This window comes from Canis aureus, unplaced genomic scaffold (genome assembly GCF_053574225.1).
Source record: "Canis aureus isolate CA01 unplaced genomic scaffold, VMU_Caureus_v.1.0 ptg000132l_RagTag, whole genome shotgun sequence".
Taxonomy (NCBI): domain Eukaryota; kingdom Metazoa; phylum Chordata; class Mammalia; order Carnivora; family Canidae; genus Canis; species Canis aureus.
Genome location: NW_027554443.1, coordinates 634,084 through 657,268, shown reverse-complemented (window position 1 = coordinate 657,268; position 23,185 = coordinate 634,084). Strand labels below are relative to the sequence as shown.

Sequence of the window (23,185 nt, the reverse complement as noted above, 5' to 3'; positions counted from 1 at the left end):
CACCGGGAGCCCGACGTGGGATTCGATCCCGGGTCTCCAGGATCGCGCCCTGGGCCAAAGGCAGGTGCCAAACCGCTGCGCCACCCAGGGATCCCCAAAAGAATATTTGAAGAAATAATGGCAATCACTTCTCGAATCTGATGAAAAACTTTAACCTATATATTCATGTATCTTAATGAATTCCAAGTAGGATAAACTACCACAGACTAACTAATATAAACTGTATAGGAGCTCTGGAAACCAGTTCAGAGATCTATAGCAAAGAAGTAAGAAAAAGTCACAATAAAAACTTCAGGAAATTTCCTGGCATTTTTTTCTTTCTCTTGTCCCACCCTCTTCCAGGCAATGACACAGGAGGAAGCAGATCAACTCCCAGTTCCTTACCTTGGAAATTATCTGCAACACTCTGGCCTGCCTATGGGCTACCTCAGAGAGACTGGTTTCTATCTCACCTCACTCAGAGCTCAGACAGGAAATTGTGGCAGAGTTTGGACCTGAGGTGGCAAAAACTATGGAAGGCAGTGGCAGGCATTGTGGTGTGGGGGACTTTAGATTCACAGATACCTGGGGGCAAGAGATTACAAACAGAGGAATATAATAAAACATCTATGCCCCCAAAGAGAAGCTGGAGTGAGACTCTTTGATAAATTAAGATATTTATTTATTTTTTTTTTAAATTTTTATTTATTTATGATAGTCACAGAGAGAGAGAGAGAGAGAGAGGCAGAGACACAGGCAGAGGGAGAAGCAGGCTCCATGCACCGGGAGCCTGACGTGGGATTCGATCCCGGGTCTCCAGGATCGCGACCTGGGCCAAAGGCAGGCGCCAAACCGCTGCGCCACCCAGGGATCCCGATAAATTAAGATATTTAAACACAGCCATAATCACAGGGAAGTTTTTAAAAAGGATACACACAGGCCCAGATAGAACACATGCCCAGAAAAGACCTCTAAAGACCTTATAGCTTCACCCTGGGCTGATTCCAATAGAAATGACAGGATCTTGTTAACTAACTTTCCACTTTTCCAATGTGGAAAAACTAGGAAAGGTGGCTGTATTTTCATATGCCCGCTTAAAAGATCACAACACATACCAAGAAACAAGGCAACACAGCTCATTCAAAGGAACAAAATATATCCTCAGAAACCATCTCCGAAGGAACAAATGTATCAGGAAGGCTTTAAAACAATTGTCTTAAGTATCCCAAAGCTAAAGGAAAATACAAAGAATTAAAGGAAATAAGGAAAATGACATAGGAACAAAATGAGAATATGAACAAAGAGATATAATGAAAAAAAAAAAAAGGAACCAAATAGAAATTCTGGAATTGAAAAGTACAATAGCTAAATTGAAAATTTCACTAGAGATAAAAAAGAGACTCAACCAGGCAAAATAAAGAATCAGTGAACTTGAAGACAGGTCATTTGAAGTTACTGATTCTAAGCAGCAAAGGGGAGAGAGAGAGCCAGAGAGAGAGAGAGAGAGAGAGAGATCAACATAGGCATTATGAGAGTCACAGTAGAAAAAAAGAGAGAAAGGGACAGAGAGATTATTTCCAAACATTTAGTCTTGGAACATTGAAAAACTCACAGCTCATATCATGATCAATGATGAAAAGACTGAACATTGTCCAAGACTAAATATTTTAGGCCACAAACAGGACTAAATGTCCAGACTAAGGATTTTAGGCCACAAAACCAGTCTAAATTTTTTTCAAAGACTGGAATCATACAAAGTGTCTTTTCCAAACACAATAATTGAATGAAAACAGAAATAAACACCTGAAGGAAAACTGGAAAATTCACAAATATGTGGAAATTAAATAACACACTTTTAAATAACCAATGGGTTAAAGGAGAAACTATTTTCTATTTCCTATTTCCATCTATTTCCTAGAGGGAAAAAAAATAGCAAAACAATAGAGAATATAAATGAAACCAAAAGTTGGCTATTGAAAAAGATCGGTAAAATTGACCAATTGTTAGCTAGATTGACCAAGAAAAAAAAGAGATAAGACTCCAGTAATTTAGATCAGAAATAAAAGAAGGGACATAACAACCAATTCTAAAGAAATAAAAAAGATCAAAAAGGAATATTATGCATGGTTGTATGCAAACAAGTTGAATAACTTAGATGACATGAACAAATTTCTAGAAACACATAATCTAATAAGACTGGATTATGAAGAAATAGAAAATCAATATATCTATAATTAGGGAATTGAAACAGCAATCAAAAAGCTCATGACAAGTTAAAGCCCAGGACTAGATGGTGTTACTGGTGAATTTCACCAAACATTTAAAGAAGAATTAACAATAATCTTCCTGAAAGTCTTCCAAAGAATTAAAGAGCTAATATTCTCAACCTCAGTTTATGATTCTGATACCACAGCTAGACAGACACTATACAAAAAGAAAACCATAGACCAGTACTGTTTGTGAATATTGATGCTAAATTCTTGACAAAGTGCTGACAAGCCAAATTCAACAGGATTATACACCATGACAAAATAGGATTTACTCCTAAAGTGTATGGATGGTTCAACATAAGAAAATCAGTAAGTGTAATATACCACATTAAGAGAATGAAAGTAAAAATCCATAAGAACATGTCAATTTCTGCACAGGAAGCATTTAAACGAAATCAAATACCCTTACATGATTTTTTTTTTTAAGTCAACAAACTAGGAATAGAAGGAAATTATTTCAACATAAAGAAAGCCAGATAGGAAAAACTCACAGCTCCTATCATGATCAATGATGAAAAGACTGAAAAATTTCCCTCCAAGGTCAAGAGCAACACAAGTATGCCTGTTTTTATCACTTCTATTTGACATAGTACTTAGGAAGTCCAAAAGAAAAAGAAATTTTATTTTTTTAAAAGATTTATTTATTTGAGAGAAAGAGAGTAAGAGAGAGTGTGTGAGTGGGGAAGGAGCAGAGAAAGGGAGAGAATCTCTAGTAGACTCCATGCTGAACATAGAGCCTCACAAGGGGTTTGATCTCATGCTCCTGAGATCATGACCTGAGCCAAAACCAAGTCGTTTAACCACTGTACCACACAGGCACCCCAAGAAAAAGAAATTTTAAGATCTAAATTGGAAAGGAAGAAAAAAATAATCTCTATTCACAAATGACATGATCCTATATGTAGAAAGCCCTAAATTCTGTAATAAACTGGTAGAACTAGTAACTGAATTCAGCAACATTGTAGGTTACAAAATCAATATGCAAAAAATAGTTGTGTTTGCACTATACATTAACAATGAACAATGTGAAATGGAAATTTAGAAAACAGTGCCAATTAGAATAGCATCTAAAAGAATAAAATACTTAGGAATGAATTTTTAGCTTTGTACACTGGAAACTATAAAAGATTGGTAAAGAAATTAGATACAAATAAATGGAAAGATATCTTGTGTTCATAGATTGAAAGATTTAATATTGTTAAGATGGCAGTGCTACCCGTAGTGATCTACAGATTCAATGTAATGAATGTATCAACATCCCAATACTTTTTCTTGCCAAAATAAATTAATTCATCCTAAAATCTATATGGAATCTCCAGAGACCCTGAACTGCCAAAATGATCTTGAAAAAGAAAAAGTTGGACTCCTTAGACTTCCTGATTTCAAAACTTACAACAAAGCTATGGTAATTAAAAGAGTGTGGTACTGACATATGAACAAACATGTAGACCAAGGGAATAGGATAAGAAACTCAGATATAAACCCTTGGCTATGTGGTGGAATGATTTTTGACAAGGCTGCCAAGACCATTCAATGGGGAAAGGACAGTTCTTCAACAAATAGTGTTGTGAAAACTGGATTCCACATGCAAAAAGAATTAAGTTGGACCCTTACCTTTTCTATATTAAAAAATAATAATTTGGAATGGATTAAGGTCCTAATGTAAGACCTGAACTATAAAAACCTAGACGCACTGGGTGTTATTCTATATGTTGGCAAATTGAACACCAATAAAAAATAAATTTAAAAAAAAACCTAGAAGAAAATAATCCAATGAAGCTAAAGTTTGAGCAGGCTGAGTTTAGGTCTAGAAGTAGGATAATAAAAGTATTCCAAGCATGGGACCCAAATCCATTTCACTTCTTAAAAACAAGGGTACACAGGGGCTTCCACATTCATGAAAGGAGGCAGGAAAACACTACTAACTACTGTGTATGGCTACTTCTTGTGTAAATATGTGTGTCTAGAGAAACAGAGTGGTGTAACTTTGTGACTAGGAACATCAGTGAGATGTCTGTTGGAGGAGAGTGGGGATGTGCTAGATGGGTGATGGGTATTAAAGAGGGCACATGTTGTGATGAGCACTGGGTGTTGTATGTAAGTGATGCACCACTGAATTCTACTCTAGAAACCAATACTACACTACATGTTAACTAAAATTTAAATTTTTTAAAAATAGGCTATACCTTTGGTTGTAACTTTCCATTCTGTATATTACACCTCTGTCAATTCCATCCCCTCCTACACTAGCAACCTACACGGCAGCCCTTTTTGGAGGTAGCGTCTGAGAAGTACATGGTAGGGGAGAGCAGCCCCAGAGCAGGGGAGGAATGTAGGTGAAAGCCACAGATTTGACCTTAGATGGGGTGGTCCTTCCAGCTGCAGTCTGAAGATAAGCCGTTTAACACCCTCACTATTGTTTTGGTCCTTCATGAATCCACCACTTGAAAATGTGGCATACGGAAAAAAAAATATTTGTAAGACAATTCACTTTAATCTTTTAGGATTTGGGGAACTGGGAGCCAGATGAGTATACTTCAAACTGTTTGGTGACTTTAAAATGAGAGCAGACCCCAAATAGGCAGAACACAAACATGGATCCCATTTTAAGGAGCTTTCAGATTTAAAACAAGACGAAACTGTGTAGCCTGTTAGGCGCACCATTGGACAGCTATACATTTGACAGTCCAAACATGACCAAATCAAAGCTCATAAACCATGTTTATGGCAGTAGTCTTAGTATGAAACTACACCACTACACATGCCTTCTCTAGCTTCTCTTTGGCTTCCTGATTGGGCATGGGTCATTGGACAGCTGAAGGTAAACAGTGTGATGTCAGATTCCTGTGCTGTTTGATCAGCTGTGTTCCGTCACACCTGCAGTCAGGAAGCTGGCCTCATCCACACTCAGTGCTTGACATTCCTGGCTAAAATTGCCTAAACGTGTATTCCAACCTCACAGAAAGTAACTTTTTCTCTTCCCTTTTGGGGAATCATTCACAAATGTCTCTGATAAGCTACTCTGTTTGGAGGAGCTCCTTAGGCCACTGGGTTTGAAATTACTAGCGATTATTTTCCTCTAAGATCAAAATTCAGAACCAGACATTATTTTCTAAACAGCTAGCAAAATCAAGTTTAGGGAAGTGACAAAGCCAAATGATCTCATGGATATATTACTTATTTGGAGTATTCTTCCTAATTCTACAAGTGGGTTACAATACATGCAGAATAGTTATTCTAAAAATGAGAATACCTGTTTCCTATCTAATTCAAAAATGATGGCTATAATATAACACTTTAATACAAATTAGCCTGATAAAAAGGCAAATGAACATATCTGAACTTCCACTTTTTCTTATTAAAAACTTTTTAAAAATTAACGAAAAGAAACAGAATTAAGAAAATCAAATACTATCTTGCCAAACTGTGGAAGGAGCCTTGGTGTCCATCGAAAGATGAATGGATAAAGAAGCTGTGGTCTATGTATACAATGGAATATTACTCAGCCATTAGAAACGACAAATACCCACCATTTACTTCGATGTGGATGGAATTGGAGGGTATTATGCCGAGTGAAGTAAGTCAATCAGAGAAGGACAAACATTATATGGTTTCACTCATTCGGGGGATATAAAAAATAGTGAAAGGGATTATAGGAGAAAGGAGAGGAAATGAGTGGGAAATATCTGTGAGGGTGACAAAACATGAGAGACTCCTAACTCTGGGAAACGAACAAGGGGTAGTGGAAGGGGAGGTGGGCAGGGGGTTGGGGTGACTGGGTGATGGGCACTGAGGAGGGCATTTGGCGGGATGAGCACTGGGTATTATACTATTTGTTAGCAAATCAAACTGCAATAAAAATATACAAAAAAAGAAATAACATAAAAATGCAACAATGTTTTAAGAAAGAAAATGGTTCTCATAAATGTTGGTGAAAGACAAGAAAATAATTAGAAGCAATGTACCAATTATATATTCTTTATATGAGTTTCTGTATCACAAATTTGAGTTGACGCTCTGCAGCAGAGTTTTGCTTCTTAAGAACAAAGAATTTAATACATGGATTTTTGCCAGACCCAGCTGTTGCATCACAAGTTTGTAATACTGAACACCTGTTCAACCACTGTTTTTCTCCCAAAAATGTGTTTGATCATGCAGCTTGAAAGGAATGGCTTTTCACTTCTATTTATAAATCTCTCAGACTTTTTACACAGTACTTTAATTGTCTGCAACCATACTTAGGGCTCATGAAATTTACTAAATAACTTCACTATAGAGGTCATGAGGATCTCTATCCTTTTCAGCAAGCTTAATTGGAAAAAAAACAAGAAATTTTCCTCAAGCCTAACACACAAAAAAACTCTCACCTTACAATGGTACGCTGTTAAATAAAATGACTTAGAAAAATATGCAGTGAATTTTTTGTGGTTATTTCAGTTCAGCTTTCTGTTCTTCAGTCTATCAAGAACTGATGAACAATGCTTATTTTCTGTCTTGGATATTCTTCCAAGTTTTATATATGACATAAAACAGGTTCGTATTTCACATTCTGATTTTCCAGTCATATAAAGAAGAAACAAAGAATTATTAAGCTTGCAAAACATACCTCTTTCATGTACCATATTTTCTTTACCACTGAGAAGCTATCAAAAACTATTACCGACTTTCTCAAAAATGAAGGAAAATGTTATGTTTTCTAATTGAGGTCTAGTGGTGCGAGTGTCAATCCTCCTTACTATGAAGATGTCACATTCCATTTGTTTTATGTCTCTAACAACTATAATGCAGCTGCAGTACAAAATCAGATTATGAATCTTTATTTGTCTCAAGGATCCCCCAAGTCAGTACCTTAGTACTTTGCTGCCTAGCTCATTCACTGATATGTCGCTTTAAATATTCCTTTGCAAGAAAAGATGCAATGCATTCACTAGAACTGATTTTCACATCTCATTTCCTTTACAGGTCTGAAAATGTGTTCTAATACACCTGGTGTTAAAAATATAAAAAGTGGATAACATCTGTTTTGAACAGTTGACATTTCACCATATCCACTCCACATGGACTCAAACATAGTGTGCTTAGGCTTCATGATGCCTGACAGACGTGGTAGGGACCCTGACATAGCATAAGCTGTCTGAAGGCTTGGCTTATGCTTTCTTCCCATTTATGTTGCTCTTAGCTATATTTGACAGCTGATTTCTGCAGCATTTCTGTCAGTGTTCTTAATCCAGACAAAGAAATTCTTTATTTCAAAATGGTGCTAAATCCTATCATTCATAAGTTAATAAGCTTAAATGACTTGCAAAGCATCTTATGTGGAAATTCTTTCTTAGAAAATAAAACACAATCTTTCCTAGAAAGTTGAGTCATTAACTTACTTGAATGGGGCTGGGGTGGGGAGGAGGAGGGAAGAACAGACCAAAGTATCTGGCAAGATATCTTCTAGTTCCTTAATTTTACTGCAAGCTGGAAGCCCTGCATAGTCAGAAAATGTTTCCTGCCTCTACTCTCCTTCAGAATTTATAATCTCATTAGAAAACTATTTTAATTCAAGTAAAAACAACAGAATATCCAAACTGCTACTTGAAAATGCTAAATTGAGGGCACCTGGGTGGTTCAGTGGTTGAGCACCTGCCTTTGGCTCAGGTCATGATCCCAGGGTCCTGGGATGGAATCCCACATCAGGCTCCCCACAGGGGGCCTGCTTCTCCCTCTACCTATGTCTCTGCCTCTCTGTGTGTCTCTCATGAATAAATAAATAAAATATAAGAAAAAAGAAAATGCTAAATTGAATATAATTGAGTAGGATAAATTTTGGATGGTGATGTTCAATAAAACATGAGGCCCCAGAAGAGTTCCAGTACACATAACCTGTCTCCATGCATACAGACATTTACAAGTATCTTTATCCATATTATTTCAGCTAATCCAAAAGGCAGTTGATTGTAAAATGTGCAATTATATTTACATACCACCAAGGAAAACATTGCCCTTTAACCTATGATGCAATGTCAATTATAAAACATTTCCCTGAGCTACTATGTTTGTATCTCTACCATTAGGTCAAAGGTAACTTTACTTTCTCTAAGTGAAAGAACATTCTAGAAAGTCTCAACTATTTTGTTTAACCTCATTCTGTATTTTAACACTGGAAACAACTGCATAAATGTTATGCATTTATGTTAAGATTATTTAAAAAAGGCATACAAAATGTAATGTGTACCTACAGAGGGTTTGGCAAACAGTGCGAAATAATGTTGCTGAATTAATGAAGTTATCTGATTTGCCCAGAGATTAAATGAAATCACTGCTGACTTCTAATATAATATTAATTATATTAATATAATATGATTTTAACTTCTACTTTACTGTATTCGTGTATTGTCACAAAACTCTTTAAGGCAAAATGAAAATTTAAATGTAAGTGCTTAAGAAGTATAAATCCAGTCCATTTACTAATTATTAATACTACAACATGTTCCTCTCAGGCATCGTTATATATTTGAGAGCTATCTTTCACACTTACTTAAAGCCAATGGAAGTGATGGAAGATGCTGTATGTCCTTAGGTATAATATGTGGATGAAATAGGAATAAAAAATTATTCATCCCTCAAGTTACTATGTCCTAGGTTGAAAATGGAATCAAAACCAAAACCAAATCTTTTCTATTCCTGATTTGTGATTAATTTTTGGTAAAAGAATTGAAAAAACAAAGAGCCCAACAATTCATGGATTTGAATTATTAATTAGGTTTAGTGTGAAAAAGGATTACTCAATAAACTATAAAAACATTGTTGAAAGCTTACTAAAATAAATACAGCAAGACCCAAATGTCTTTGTGTGGTTTACACTGTAATTACTTCAGAGTATAAATGGTTCAAAATTTGAAAATTCAATTATATGCATTTCATTTTCATTTAATTTTGTGAATTTTGAAAAGCATGTGGTTGTTTCTTTTTAAATTTTAGTTTTTTAGTCTCTCATTGAGGATGGCAAATACTGTTGGAAACAAAACACTGAAGGTAAAATTTTAAAGTTTCCCAAACTGAACAAGTGTCAAAGAGAGTTAAATAATGACAATTCTAAATGATTTTTAAAGCTTCTTTTTTTTAAACATACTCTGTCATTTAGAGCAGTTTTTGGTTGATAGCAAAATTGAGCAGAAGGTACTGAGGTTTCCCATAATGTCTGATCCCGCACATGCACAGCCCCCCATTATCAACACAGTGGTACCCCATTGTATGACAAATCGAAGATTTGAAATATTTGAAATATTCTCTCAAAGTGGCACACTAAATGATATTTTTTTAAAGCTTGTAGCATTTACATTTTTGAGGTTCTCAAAGCTTAAAAGAGCCCTAAGACTTTAAGAAATCCCATATTTTCTGGAGCAATAGGGCTTTTCTTCACAAAGGAACTGTCCAGAAAAAGCTTCAAAATGAAAAGAAAACTGTAGAAACTTGTTTGTTGATGTGGGTGGCAGCTGTTTTGTGGTAGAACCATAGCACAGGATATGGGGTTAGAACTGGGTCATATCATACGCTCAGTTACCATTCTAGTTATGTGATCTTCAGCAAGTGTTTAAATAATCTGACAACTTACTTTCCTCAGAAGCAAAAATAATTGTGCAGTTAATTGAGATGCTATATGCAAAAAGCTATAGGTTACATACATAAAATTAATTATGGTGAAAACAGTAAAATGACAATCTAGTGTGAAAAGAGATAAGTACCATGGAATCTGCTTTACAACACAAATCTGGATGAAGAGTTGAGAGTCCTAGAAGGACACATACCTGGGAATGACCGTGTTAACTAAAGAAGAAAATCTCTGGCCAAATTAATATGTGGGACCACACTTCCTCTTTTTTTGGTTATCATCTGCTTATTTTTCTTATCATTTTAAGTTTTTATTTAAATTCCAGTTTGTTAACATAGTGTAATATTAGTTTCAAAACACAGTGATATTAGGTACTTCCATACAACACCAAGTGTTCATCATAGCAAGTGTATTCCTTAATCCCCATCGTATCATTTTATTTATTTTTTTCATCATGGTAAGTATATTCTTTAATCTTAATCCTCTATTTCCTCTATCCTCTCCACCCATCTTCCTTCTGGTAACTATCAGTTTGTATTCTATAGTTAAGAATCTGTTTCTTAGTCTGTCTCGGTCTCTCTCTTTTCTCCTTTATTTAAGCTCATTTATTGCTTAAATTCCACATATGAGTAAAATCATATGGTATTTGCCTTTCTCTGACTGACTTATTTCACTTAGCATGATACTCTCTAGCTCCATACATGTTATTACAAATGGCAAGGTTTTATTCTTTTTCATGGCTGAGTAATAGTCCAGTATATATATATATGTGTGTGTGTGTGTGTGTGTGTGTGTACCACATCTTCTTTATCCACTCATCAATGGATACTTGGGCTATTTCTAATAGTTTAGCTATTGTAAATAATTCTGCTATAAACATAGGGGTGCATGTATCCCTTTGAATTAGTGTTTTTGTATTTTTTGGATAAATACCAGTATTGTAATTACTGGATTATAAAGGAGTTGTATTTTTAATTTTTTGAGGAAAAATATTTTCCAGTTTTACACAGTGGCTGCAGTTTTCATTCCCACCAACAGTGTAAGAGGGTTCCTTTTTCTTCACATCCTGACCAATACCTGTTGTTTCTTATGCTTTTAATGTTAGCCATCCAACAGGTATGAGGTTATATCTTATTGTAGTTTTGGTTTGCATTTCCCTGATGATGAGTAATATGGAGCATCTTTCCACATGTCTATTGGTCATCTGTGTCTTGGAAAAATGTCCATGTCTTCTGTCCATTTTTAAACTGGATTACTGTTTTGGAGGGTATTGAGTTGTATCATTTTTTTATACATTTTGTATACTAAACCTTTATAAGTTATATAATTTGCAAATATCTGCTCCTATTTAATAGATTGCCTTTTATTTTTGTTGATTTTTCCTTTGCTGTGCAGAAAATTTTTATTTTGATATAGTCCCAAAAGTTTATTTTTGTTTTTATTTTCCTTGCCTTAGGAGACATATCTAGAAAAATGTTGCTACAGCTGATGTCAGAGAGATTACTATGATTTTCTATCTCACATTTAGGTCTTTCATCCATTTTGAATTTGTTTTTGTATATGGTGTAAGAAAGTGGTCCAGTTTCATTTTTTTACATGTTTTTAGAATAGCTCAAATTAAAATTTTTGTTTCACTAACTTCATTCTCCTTTAACACTGGAAATTTAAATGCGTAAATAAATTATGAAATGGCCATACAACAAAATACTATACAGCTAAGGAAACTAGACAGGGTGTGGAAAGATATAGAGAGAATAAGAGAGGTATTCACAATTCATTGTTAAGGGAAAAACTCCAATCTAACTCTTAATCATGGTTATCCCCAAGTACTGAGATTACAGGTAATTTTTTTCCTTTGCTTTTATTTTTAATTAAAAAAACACTTTTTACTTGTAGGAGAAAACTCATAAAACTCCTTGTTTTTATTTACATTCTAAATTTTACAGAGTGAGGATGTAACCTATGTTATGTAAAACTTCAGGTTTACAGCTCTTTGCAGGGGTGCCTTAAAAGACAACCCACCATTATTTGCATATCTTAGACTTGGGTTTCCCAAAACAACAGCCACTAGCTGCATATGGCTACTTAAATTTAATTTAAATAATTTAATTAACATAAAACTTAATATAATTAAAAATTCAATTCCTCATTCATACTAGTCATATTTCAAGGGCTCAATAGCCACAGGGGGCTTAATGGTTACCATATTTGAAGAGTACATTTCCATAATCACAGAAATTTCCATTAGATTGAGCTATCTTAAACCATAGATTGGGATCTGTATACACAATAAGATACGATTTTTCAATATTATGAATGTGCTTTCTTCTTTTTGCATTTCTGAGCACATGACCTCTTTCATACTCTATCCCTGAGGTATCCTTCTACCTTGGGAAGATAAGTTTTGTTCTATAAAGATGAAGGAGAGAGACCATACAATACTCATTTACCTTCTCATCATAGAAAATAGGATTTTTCAAAAAAACAAGAGCCTTGCAAATCCACCATCTTTGCCTGAAATCATGGTCTTCTCATGTTTTGTAAAGTTACCATTTCTTAGTTGTCAAAGTTAAAATACAAAAACAAAAACTCAAACTCTCTCTTGATCACCTTTGCATAGCCAATACCAATCACACACCAATATCTGATTCTACTTTGCAATTCTTTTTTTTTCTTTTTCTTTCTTTTTTTTTTTTTTTTAGAGAAAGAGAGTAGGGGAGAGGTAGAAGGAGATAGTGAGAGAATCTTAGGCAGGCTCCATGCCCAGCATGGTTGATCTCACAACTCTGAGATCATAACTTGAGCTGGAATCAAAAGATGCTCAACCACTTGAACCACCCAAGTGCCCCTGCAATTATTTCTGTACTGACTCTTCTCTTTGCCCACACTGCCACTGTGTCAGGTCAGATTCTAATTATTTTCACCCGAACCACTGCACAAGCCTAATTAATCACCTACTCATATTTTCTAATTAACCAATCTGCTCACATCACATCCTTATTTAAAATTCTTCAAATGTTTGTGTTGCCTAAATGATAGTGCATACAGAGGAGTGTAGTTCTTGGTAAGAGTAGTGAACAAGCAGGGATGCCTGGGTGGCTTAGTGGTTGAGCATCTGCCTTCTGATCGGGGGGTGATCCCAGGGTTCTGGGATTGAGTCCCACATTGGGGTCCCTGCATGGAGCCTGCTTCTCCCTCTGCCTATGTCTCTTTCTTCTCTCTGTGTCTCTCATTAATAAATAAATGAATTTTTTTTTAAAGAGTAGTGAACAAGCAGAGATCATGCATCTGCTCTTTCCTCAGGAGTGATAAGATGGGGGCTGAGGTTTCCTTGAGAAAAATTCAAAGACACTAAAGTGGTAGGAATAGATAATGCGCAGGGAAGATTCAATAGAAATGGAAAAGTAGGAGCTCTTTATGGAGGCTTGGATCCAATGTAGGACTTGGGGCCAGGGGCTAAAAGACAAGCATGATGGGTTGTGTTTAGTTTGAGTGTGGTTCAGTTTAGGTTGCTAGAATAGTCAGATATTCAGGACAGAAATCCTGGGCAGGAATGATGAAAATGAAAATACTGGTGTGTCTCTTACAGAATGTCTTATTACAGATAATAAGATAAATAGGCAAATTTGTAAATAGGCAAATTTGTAATTAAAATCCATGAGAATAAAGGACATAATTTACACATAACAGCACTATGTAGAACTGTTAATCTATATACAAAATGGTATCTCATCATAAAACAAAATTAAATTCTGTATTTAAGTTTATATTTTTGGTGATGATTGGGAATGAACCAGTATCCACAGCATCCTTCTCTGGGAAAAGTAAAGACTTTTAATATGTGTTTACCTGTTACTTTACACTACCTAATACATTTTTTTAAATTTTTTAAAAATTTTTTAAAATTTATTTATGATAGTCACAGAGAGAGAAAAAGAGGCAGAGACATAGGCAGAGGGAGAAGCAGGCTCCATGCACCGGGAGCCCGATGTGGGATTCGATCCCGGGTCTCCAGGATCGCGCCCTGGGCCAAAGGCAGGCGCCAAACCGCTGTGCCACCCAGGGATCCCAATACATTTTTTGAATCATCTAGTAATTTAGATTCAGATTGCTACTGTGATAATATTATCTGCCTTTATTTTATTTTATGTCATTAATTTTAAATTCTTTCTTAGAAATTTTCTAAAATTTGAGAGACATATTATCAACAAAAATTTATATTTACCTATAAATTCCAGTGAGTTATTTGCTTATTATTGTTTCTATAACAAATGCTATTCTCTTTTTTAAAGAATGTTTTGTTTTGCTGGAAAATAGTCTAAAGTTGTTGGGGTTTTGTTCCAGAAAAGGTTTATGGGGAATAAGCTTCCTGAGTCTTGACATTTCTGAAAGAAAAATGTCTTTATTCTGTCCTTACTCTATACTCACTTGAATGCTAGTTTTTATAGGATATAGAATTCCAGGATAAAAATACTTTCCTCTAAAGACAGTGAAGGATTTGTTCCATTTTCTTTTACAATTTATTGTGAATGATGTTAAGTCTAATACTGGTGTGATCCTTGTTCTTATGTAATTTTTTCCCTTCCTCTAATTTTCTGGAAATGTCCAATCTGAATTTATGTCAAGGTATAGATAACTGTCTTTGTTCTTCCTGCTTGGCACTAAGTGGATCTTTTCAATCTGAAGACTACAATCTTTAACTCTTCACTTTACAGAATCTTCCCTCCATTTTTTAAATGATGATTTTTCTTTATTTCAATTGCTCTCTTTCCTTTTGTGTATTTTCTTGTGCTATATTTTCAAACTTTCCCCCATCACCAGCCTACTTTCTTTTTACTTTTACTTTGCATTCTTATTTACTAGACTTTATCTTTCAGATAATTACTCAATCATATCTAGTATTTGTCTCTTCTATTAAATTTATTGTTTTGCCAAAACTATATATTTTTAAGATTTGTTTATGTATTTATTAGAGGGAGGAAAGGGCAGAGGGAGATGGAAAGGGAGGGAATCCTCAAGCAGATTCCCACTGAGCTTGGAACCTGACATGAGGCTTGATCCGAGGACTCTGAGATCATGACCTGAGCTGAAATCAAGAGCCAGATGTCCAACCAACTAAGCCACCCAGATGCCACACCAAATCTATATTTAATCTCCAAAAAGCCTTTGTTAATCTATGAACGTATCTTTTTTTTTAATATAACAGCCTTTTTGGGTATAGTATTCCCCTTGGGTCATTCCGAGGATATAAGTTTTTAAAATTTCATATTATATTCCTTATGTTATCTGTTTCCTCTGAAGTTAATTCTGCTTCTTAATACTGGCTTATCGATATCAAGGATATGTAGTGATATTTCCTTAGTGGACTCTTTCTTGATCCCTAAATGATCCCTAAATACTATCATTTACGTTTTACATTTAAAAAATTTTTGTGGACCTTAAAGAATAGGAATTATGTTATATATCTACTTCTGAAACTTGGTATTTTTGCTCAATATATTTATAAGATGTATTGATATTGATGAATACATTACTGAAATACATTTGTTTCTCACTACTGCGTTGTATGATCATAGTATCATCCTGTTGTTCATTTTCATGTAGGTTGACACTTGAGGTGTTTTTATCTTTATGTTTTATTACACTTATTTTGCTCTTATATAAAAAATAGCTCATTGACCAGTCTGTAATAGATTTCTTCTATTATCAATACACATCACAATTCACTTTTTACAAAAGATTATTTCTAGTCACAAATATTTACAATGATATTTAGAGTCATGTTAAATTTATTATAGGAGTAAAATCCTTTAGATTTTTTAAATCAAGCTGAAAAGAGATCTTTAAAGAAAATAATAAATTTACAAAAGAGCTAAAAGACTTCCAGTTCAGCCTTTTTTTTTGTCATGTAAAAATTTTATTTATGGGTTTTATATCCAGTATTTATTGAAAGCTAAGAAAAGTGGGATTCATGAAATAATTTTACTTTATTTTAATTATTTTAATTGATGCTAATCCTTGGTTCTTTGTATTTTACTTTTTCAAAGTAACAAAGAACTTAACGATCTTTCACTGTCATATTTCAAGCTATATAAATAAGATAGAAGTAATTTTATGTTTCTTAAAGTAGTAGGTATATACAGACAATTTTCTTATCACCCAAGAGATAAGAACAGTCAACTTTTCTTCCTCTTGACTTACCTGACATACCTGTTTCAATTGCACCAGCCAGGTAGAACACGGTAAGCGCTGCCACCTGAGCCTAGTTTCATTTGGCATTTAAAAACTAACCAGGAAAAGACATTGCTCAAAAATTATTTTGGCACAAACATTCAGTACTCTTTTCTGCTAGATAAATCAGACCAAAAATAAGTCGAAAGCAACTAGTGACCTGTGATGACATTATTCAATATAATATTAGAGATTCAAGAAGGGATTGATTTGTAGTCTGTTCTTACCTTAGCGTTTTGGATGCAGGGACAGAGGGCCCAAGCTGCGCTGGCCTTCACATCTGGATGAGGATTTTTCAGCAGGGACCATAGCAAACGAACTCCATCTAATCGATCAATTATTCTAATGTGAGACCAAAAACAGAAGTATAAACTGTAATTAGTATTTAGGAATGAAACTTAAGTGGCCTATCTATCCACACAACTCTAATTATTTTTCTCCTTGTGACATTTGGCTTAGATTTTTTTTTTTTCAAAACTAACAACAGCCGGGGAGTCTGGGTGGCTCAGTGGGTTAAGCAGCCAAATCTTGGTTTCAGCTTGGTTTTAATCTCAGGGTCCTGAGTTCAGGCCCCATGTTGGGCTCCACCCTGGATGTGGAGCCTACTTAAAAAAAAACTTTAACAGCAGGAATAGAATGTGCTACTAAACTGTAAGCTCTCTGATTTCAGTTTTAAATTCATGATACAGAAAGCAAGCTCTGGGATAATTATGATTCACACAAATGTAAAATCAAGCCATGTAATTTTTTAATGAGTTGTACACAGACTGTTACCTAAATGTCAAAATACTAGTTCCTTTATATAGTAACATCTATATACTTTCCAAAACAAATATTTATGCCTGAAAACTGTGAAGTTACCTTTTTTATTTGGTCTACCCTTAATTGACTTACCTTACTATATGACATATTTTAAACTTTGCCAGTCCTAATCATTACACCACAGTGCACCCTTTGTTAGGCATGGATAACACGTAACTTGTTTTCCATGTGCTCCCTTCTCAGCAAGACTAACATTGCAGACTGTGTTATAATTACTTAAACACACTGTAATCAAAATATCTTCATGACTAGCTGAAAAATGAATTATCATCAGAGTCATCTCTACACCATCTGTCTTCTGTTTATATATCAATCAGTCCAGGGAGCATAACCTTGCATTAAGGTCCATTGAGTACACTTGCAGTTGAGAAGATGGCCAAACAAAACTTAATATCCTTTACAAACATGGCTTTGTTCAGAAAGATATGTTAAACTCAAAACAGATGAAAAAAGATAAAGAACATCAAAACTCCTTTGATTTTTAATCTTGAGTAAAACACATGTAGTATTTAGCCACAGACAGAATAAATACTACTAGTTTAGAAGACCATTCAAATTATCTCTTGAAAACTGACATAAAGACAACTACATATCATATTGGAGATGAGTTGGCCAGGAAAAAAAAATTATTTCAACTGGTCCAAATATGATACCAGGCTTGCATAACCTTATAAAATAGCTGGCAATGCAAACAGCCTGTAGTAAGATACAAATTGTCTCTTTAGAAAATGACTTTTAATAAGAAAGAAGCACACTGAGAAAGTATTTTAACACAAAGTTTAACTAAATAGCTTTCCAAACTGTAAAGCTCTCTGTCGATATCATGCTGAGAGAAAAAGTTTTATTTCTCAACTGATGGAAAATGTAAAGAAAGATACCAAGCACTTCATAATGAATGATTTACTTTACAAAATTAAACAATCTTACTGCCTTACATATGCCACTGAAAGCATAATTGATACTAATCCTTGGGTCTATTTTTTTCACATGCAATTAATTTCTCAGTGAACAATAGGTCTGTCCTACCCTCTTGCAAATGTAGCAGTAAAATTTGCATTGGTAATATTTAACTGGACAGTGCTGGACATAACTTGACATTAGAGCAGAAATCATTTGCATGGCACATCTTTTCAGGTTTCTTTTAAAGGGATAATTCGGTGTGTTCTGGACTCCCACCCCTCTGACAAAATTTCACAATTAGCTATAAAAATTCACTATTAATTATAAAACTACATCTATTGTCCCTAATCATCACCCAAAACCTTAGGCAATTAATTCATTAGCTGCTTAGTTGTAACAGATGAGGATTGTGGCTTCATCACTGGTGCCTTAGAAGACTCAGCACAGGGGATCCCTGGGTGGTGCAGCGGTTTGGCACCTGCCTTTGGCCCAGGGTGCAATTCTGGAGACCCAGGATCAAATCCCACGTCAGGCTCCCGGTGCATGGAGCCTGCTTCTCCCTCTGCCTGTGTCTCTGCCTCTCTCTCTCTCTCTGTATGACTATCATAAATTAAAAAAAAAGAAGACTCAGCACAGCACAGAGTAATAACCTTAGATGAGGGGAAACGTGATTGACACACATTTGCAAGCACAGGAACTAACAAAGTCAGGCGGTAGCAGACTATAGGATTTAACTGGCCCTCCCAACTCCCTCATTCTCTGTATCAAGTTATTTACTGCTGATTTTTACTTCACAATAAGTCAAGTATCAGGGCGCCTGGATGGCTCAATTGGATGAGTGTCTGACTCTTGATTTTGGCTCAGGTCAAGATCTCAGGGTGATAAGATTGAGCCCAGGTCAGACCCACACTCAGCACAGTGTCTGTGAGTCTGCCTGAGATCTCCTCCCCCTTTGTCCCTCCCCCTGCCCCCCTGCACATGGTCTATCTCAAATAAATAAAATCTTAAAAAAAGCGCCAAGTATGTGCCCTTACTTCCCCCTTCCACCTGCCAGCGCCCTAATTCTGATCTTTACCACATCATATCAGGATGGCTATTGTAGCTGCACCCTTGGTTTGGGGTCTTCAATTTCTCTCAATTCTATCCATCCTATAATTCCTGTGAAATTGATCTTCCTAAAGGACCTTTTGGAGCTTCTGTAGTGGCTCCTTGAGAGCAGGTCCCCAGGTTTATTCAGTCTGTTCATCACACCACCTCGCACATTTAATCAATGCCTGCAATTCCCGGAGAAACTTTCCAATGGCTTCCCATTACCCCTGTGGTATTAAAACCCTGATTCCTGAACTCAGTAGTTATCATTTTCAATAAGCTGATTTATTCTTCCCAATTTCCTATATTTGGGCATTTGCTTATAAAACTCTTGTGCCATCCACGAAACACTAAGTGCTAAGCATACAGAAATAACATATACAGTCAACTCTCGTTACTTGGGGGGTAGTTATGTTCTATAAAGTCATTGCAAACAGGGAATTAATCAACACTGAACCATTGCTCCTGGTTCTCCCAGGGAGAAATACAATTGTCCCTGAGAGCCTCTGTTCAGAACATTTTTGTCAAATGATCTATAACCATGTTCTATGTGTGTTTCTGTTTAAAGCACCTTGTTTAATATATATTGTTGATTCATTAACATTGAACCAGCCCGGGATCCCTGGGTGGCGCAGTGGTTTGGCGCCTGCCTTTGGCCCAGGGCGCGATCCTGGAGACCCGGGATCGAATCCCACGTCGGGCTCCCGGTGCATGGAGCCTGCTTCTCCCTCTGCCTGTGTCTCTGCCTCTCTCTCTCTGTGACTATCATAAATAAATAAAAAAAGAAAAAAAAATTAAAAAAAAAAAAAAAAAACATTGAACCAGCCCATGGCCAGCAGCACTGCCATTCATCCTGAGCAAAGCTTCCTAACACCTGTAGTTTCTGTGTAAGGCATGTTATAATCTTCTTGCGCTTGGGAACATTAGACCAGACGGCTCTTTCCCTCTGCTTAGGGACCATGTTAAGCAGCAACATAACCAACTCAAAACACAAAAATGTGAAGCATGTGGCATGACACAGGTTGTAAAAAAAGATGCTTGTTTACAGTAGAAGAGCTGAAACAAGAAGACAGAGCCTGGCCCTCTGTTCAGTATCGGCTGAACAGGTGCATGAGGTGACTTAAACTGTTCCTGCTCTGTGCATGTCTGTGAATGACAGCAAAAGTGCTGTACTGCTTTGGAGGTTACAAATAAATTTTAGCAGGGATGTGAAGTCACAAACATGGAATCTACAAATAGGATTTTAACTGTCCTTCAGGAAAGTACAGTCTAGTGAGGGAGATAAACCGTTATAATCCATTATGATAAATACAGTAGATGGGTGCATGGGGTTCCATATGAACACAAAGAGGACACAATAGTTTACTGACAGGCTACAGAAAGTCTCTCAACTGTGAGCCTTTCCCTATACCAGATCCAAAACAAGATAGTCTTTGCTCCATGAATCTAAAATCTCTCCCAACACAAATACATTCATTTCTAACCTCATTCTTTCAAAGTACATGTTCAAGTTCTAAATCTAACCATTGGAATAATCTTCCATTTGAAAGTCGAAGGTGCGTTTTCATAAAATTTCTTTGAACTTTATCGCTTTTTGCATATACAGCAAAGGGTTTATAGGTAGCATTAGTTTACACCCACAGGCCATTGCAAATGGGTTTATCTCCTTTTGTATAGTTTTTTAAATCTGATTAGCAGCTTGTTCTGAATTCGTTTTCAGTAGTAAGTAAGCTCTTCTCATTTTGATTATCAATTGAATTTTACATTAATTCTTTGACATTATAAACACAAAACTGAATTGTGTTTTCAAAATCTTCAACTTTATCGTAGAAGTCAAACTGTGTGGCTGGCAAAATAATAGTTCTAGAAAGATGAATACATATTCATACTCTATTAAACAAACCCAAACAAACTAAAAATGATGTAGCTGCTTGTTATGTTTCTTAGGGGTTTTTGTTGTTGTTGTTATGGTAACATTTGCCAAGATTGTTAAGAAGGTTGGCTGGCTTGCCTGCCCACTGAGGACATGTATATCAACAAAAGTGAAGTGTCTGTGCCCACAGAGTAGGCATAGCCAAGGTTGTAGAGTTTCTTTCTGGCAATGTCAACAGAACTATATTGAAACCATAATTTTACATGATTTCTAAAAATCTCACAATTTTCACTGAAAAGTACACTGGTAAATATTATTATCTCGTGATGGCTCACAATAAAGGTGGTTGACCTGAGAGAACATGTTATTCTTACACCTTGTTAGAGGATGCAACTGAAATCTATAGATTTTAAAATCAAGTTGGCAACTCAGTAAAAATGGAAACATGAAAAGGATGTCAGAATTAAGTGGTCAGGGACACCTGGGTGGCACAGTGTTTGAGCATCTGCCTTTGGCTCAGATAGTGACCCCAGAGTCCTGGGATCGAGTCCCATATTGGATTCCTCGCAGGGAGCCTACTTCTCCCTCTGCCTGTGTCTCTGCCTCTCTCTATCTCTCATGAATAAATAAATAAAACCTTAAAAAAAAAGAATTAAATGGTCACCGATGAAAAGCTACAATTAGAAAAGAATTTTACTTTTTTATAATGATTCTCAATGTTTTTATGTTTATCTCTCTAAATATTAGAGATTCTACGGGAGACCAAATTTGAAGAAAAAAAGTGAACATGACAAACTCTGGAAAGTTATGTCCCAGAATTTCTTGGCCCTGGTAGTATAGAATGATAACCTATCCTTTTATAGTTGTGTAAACAATATGATTAGAAAAGTCCCAGAAACATTTTCTCAGGGGAAAAAAAAATCATTCTTACAGTAAATATTAAGAGAGTGCCCACTAGGTGCCAGGTAATTTTTGAGGCACTGGGGATATTTCCACCTTGAAAGCAAACTGAAATCCCTGCTCTCATGGAGCTAATATTCTTTTGGGAAAAGACACAGAATAAAAGAGCAACCTGGCACATTATATGAACTATTAAAGTGACTGGAAAAAAAATAAACCAGAGAAGTGTGGTGGGATAGACGAGTGGCGGGGGGGCGGTGCAAGGAGGCTGTCCATGCAACAGTAACATGCGGCAGTACCCCTGCAGGGGTGAGAGAAGCTAGCACAGGGCTACAGAAAACAGTGTTCTGGTACCTAGTGCAGTCCCTGGCATGAAGAACTAGTCATTTTCAGTAAACACTAAATGAAAGTTACTCAGTAGTTGTTACATGCATACAATATTAATATTGGATCCTAGAGAACATATACTCCAACACTTTTATTACCCAATGAGAAAGCAGAAGTAGAGTGCCTAACCAACTCTGTATGATATGTGGTATGTTGGTTGGATATGCAAATAAAACATAATTTATTTTTTCTTTCTTCCCTGGAAAAAAAAAAAGCATGATTTAGATGAGTGTGTGAAAAGCAGCTGAGGCATGGCTTGCCCAAAAGAGAGAGCAAAATGGACCAACACAAATATTAATACTTATGGTTACCACAATGACAAGACACCCATTCCATTCACTACCCCTTCTGTTTTATAATCTGCCTTTTTAATTCAATATATGTAATGGAGCTTCTGTGTCAATGAATGCAAATGAACGTAGATTCATAGTAATCATTTTAATGACAAGTATTGCTATATTGATGTACCATAATATAGTTAACTGATCCTTTATTAATTGAAATTAGGTTCTTTCTGGTTTTGCAAAATAATAAAAATAACATTGCAAAGGCCATCCTTGCATTCTTTTGCAATGCACTGATTATTTTCTAAGGACACATACTGAGAAATGGAATTGCTCAGTAAAGATTTTGTATATTTTAATTTTTAATACACAATAGCAGACTATTCTCCATAAAAGTTATGTCAATTTGATTCCACATACACAGATCATAAGACTACCAGCCACCAGCAACAGCAACTATCTTAATTTTGTCTCTACATGCAAAAACTTTAATTTTTCACCTTAATTCTTTTTCTCCTTCATTATGGAATATTTCAAACATACTTAGTTTTTAATGGTAAATAAACATGAATAACACACAACTTTCAAAACCTCATTGCCAGTGTCATCTATCAGTATAAATGTGTGTTTATTTTTTCTAAACCATTTGTAAGTGAATTAGAGAAATAATATAATTCGCAGCTAAAATTTCAAGAAGGTCCTATCCTAACAACATCTTCCCTACCTTAAAGTTTTAGCATCTATTAATTATCCTTGCCTAAAATAATTATTTTATTGGGAGTTAGAGTAAACAAAATTAAAAAAACCACTACATTCATTGACTGAATTCTTTAATAAAGAGAGCTTCCTC

General features: G+C 35.5%; 1 protein-coding gene and 1 long non-coding RNA gene across 19 annotated transcripts in view; one reads left to right on the top strand and one right to left on the bottom strand.

Moving 5' to 3' along the window:
* The window catches only part of LOC144309644 (outer dynein arm-docking complex subunit 2-like), a 266,940-nt gene that overhangs the window by 118,041 nt on the left and 125,714 nt on the right, over positions 1-23,185 (bottom strand). For 16 of the 17 annotated variants that reach the window (XR_013375578.1, XM_077890722.1, XM_077890721.1 and 13 more), the window contains one exon: positions 16,308-16,422. Coding sequence is in view for 16 of the 17 variants with exons in the window: in XM_077890722.1 (XP_077746848.1) it covers positions 16,308-16,422 (115 nt within the window). In the remaining variant the exon portion in view is untranslated. Of the gene's footprint in view, positions 1-6,652; positions 6,799-16,307; positions 16,423-23,185 lie in introns of those variants that run through there. The other variant, XM_077890732.1, reaches the window with a different exon arrangement.
* The window catches only part of LOC144309646 (uncharacterized), a 186,096-nt gene that overhangs the window by 136,803 nt on the left and 26,108 nt on the right, over positions 1-23,185 (top strand). The gene's annotated exons all lie outside the window — the stretch shown is intronic.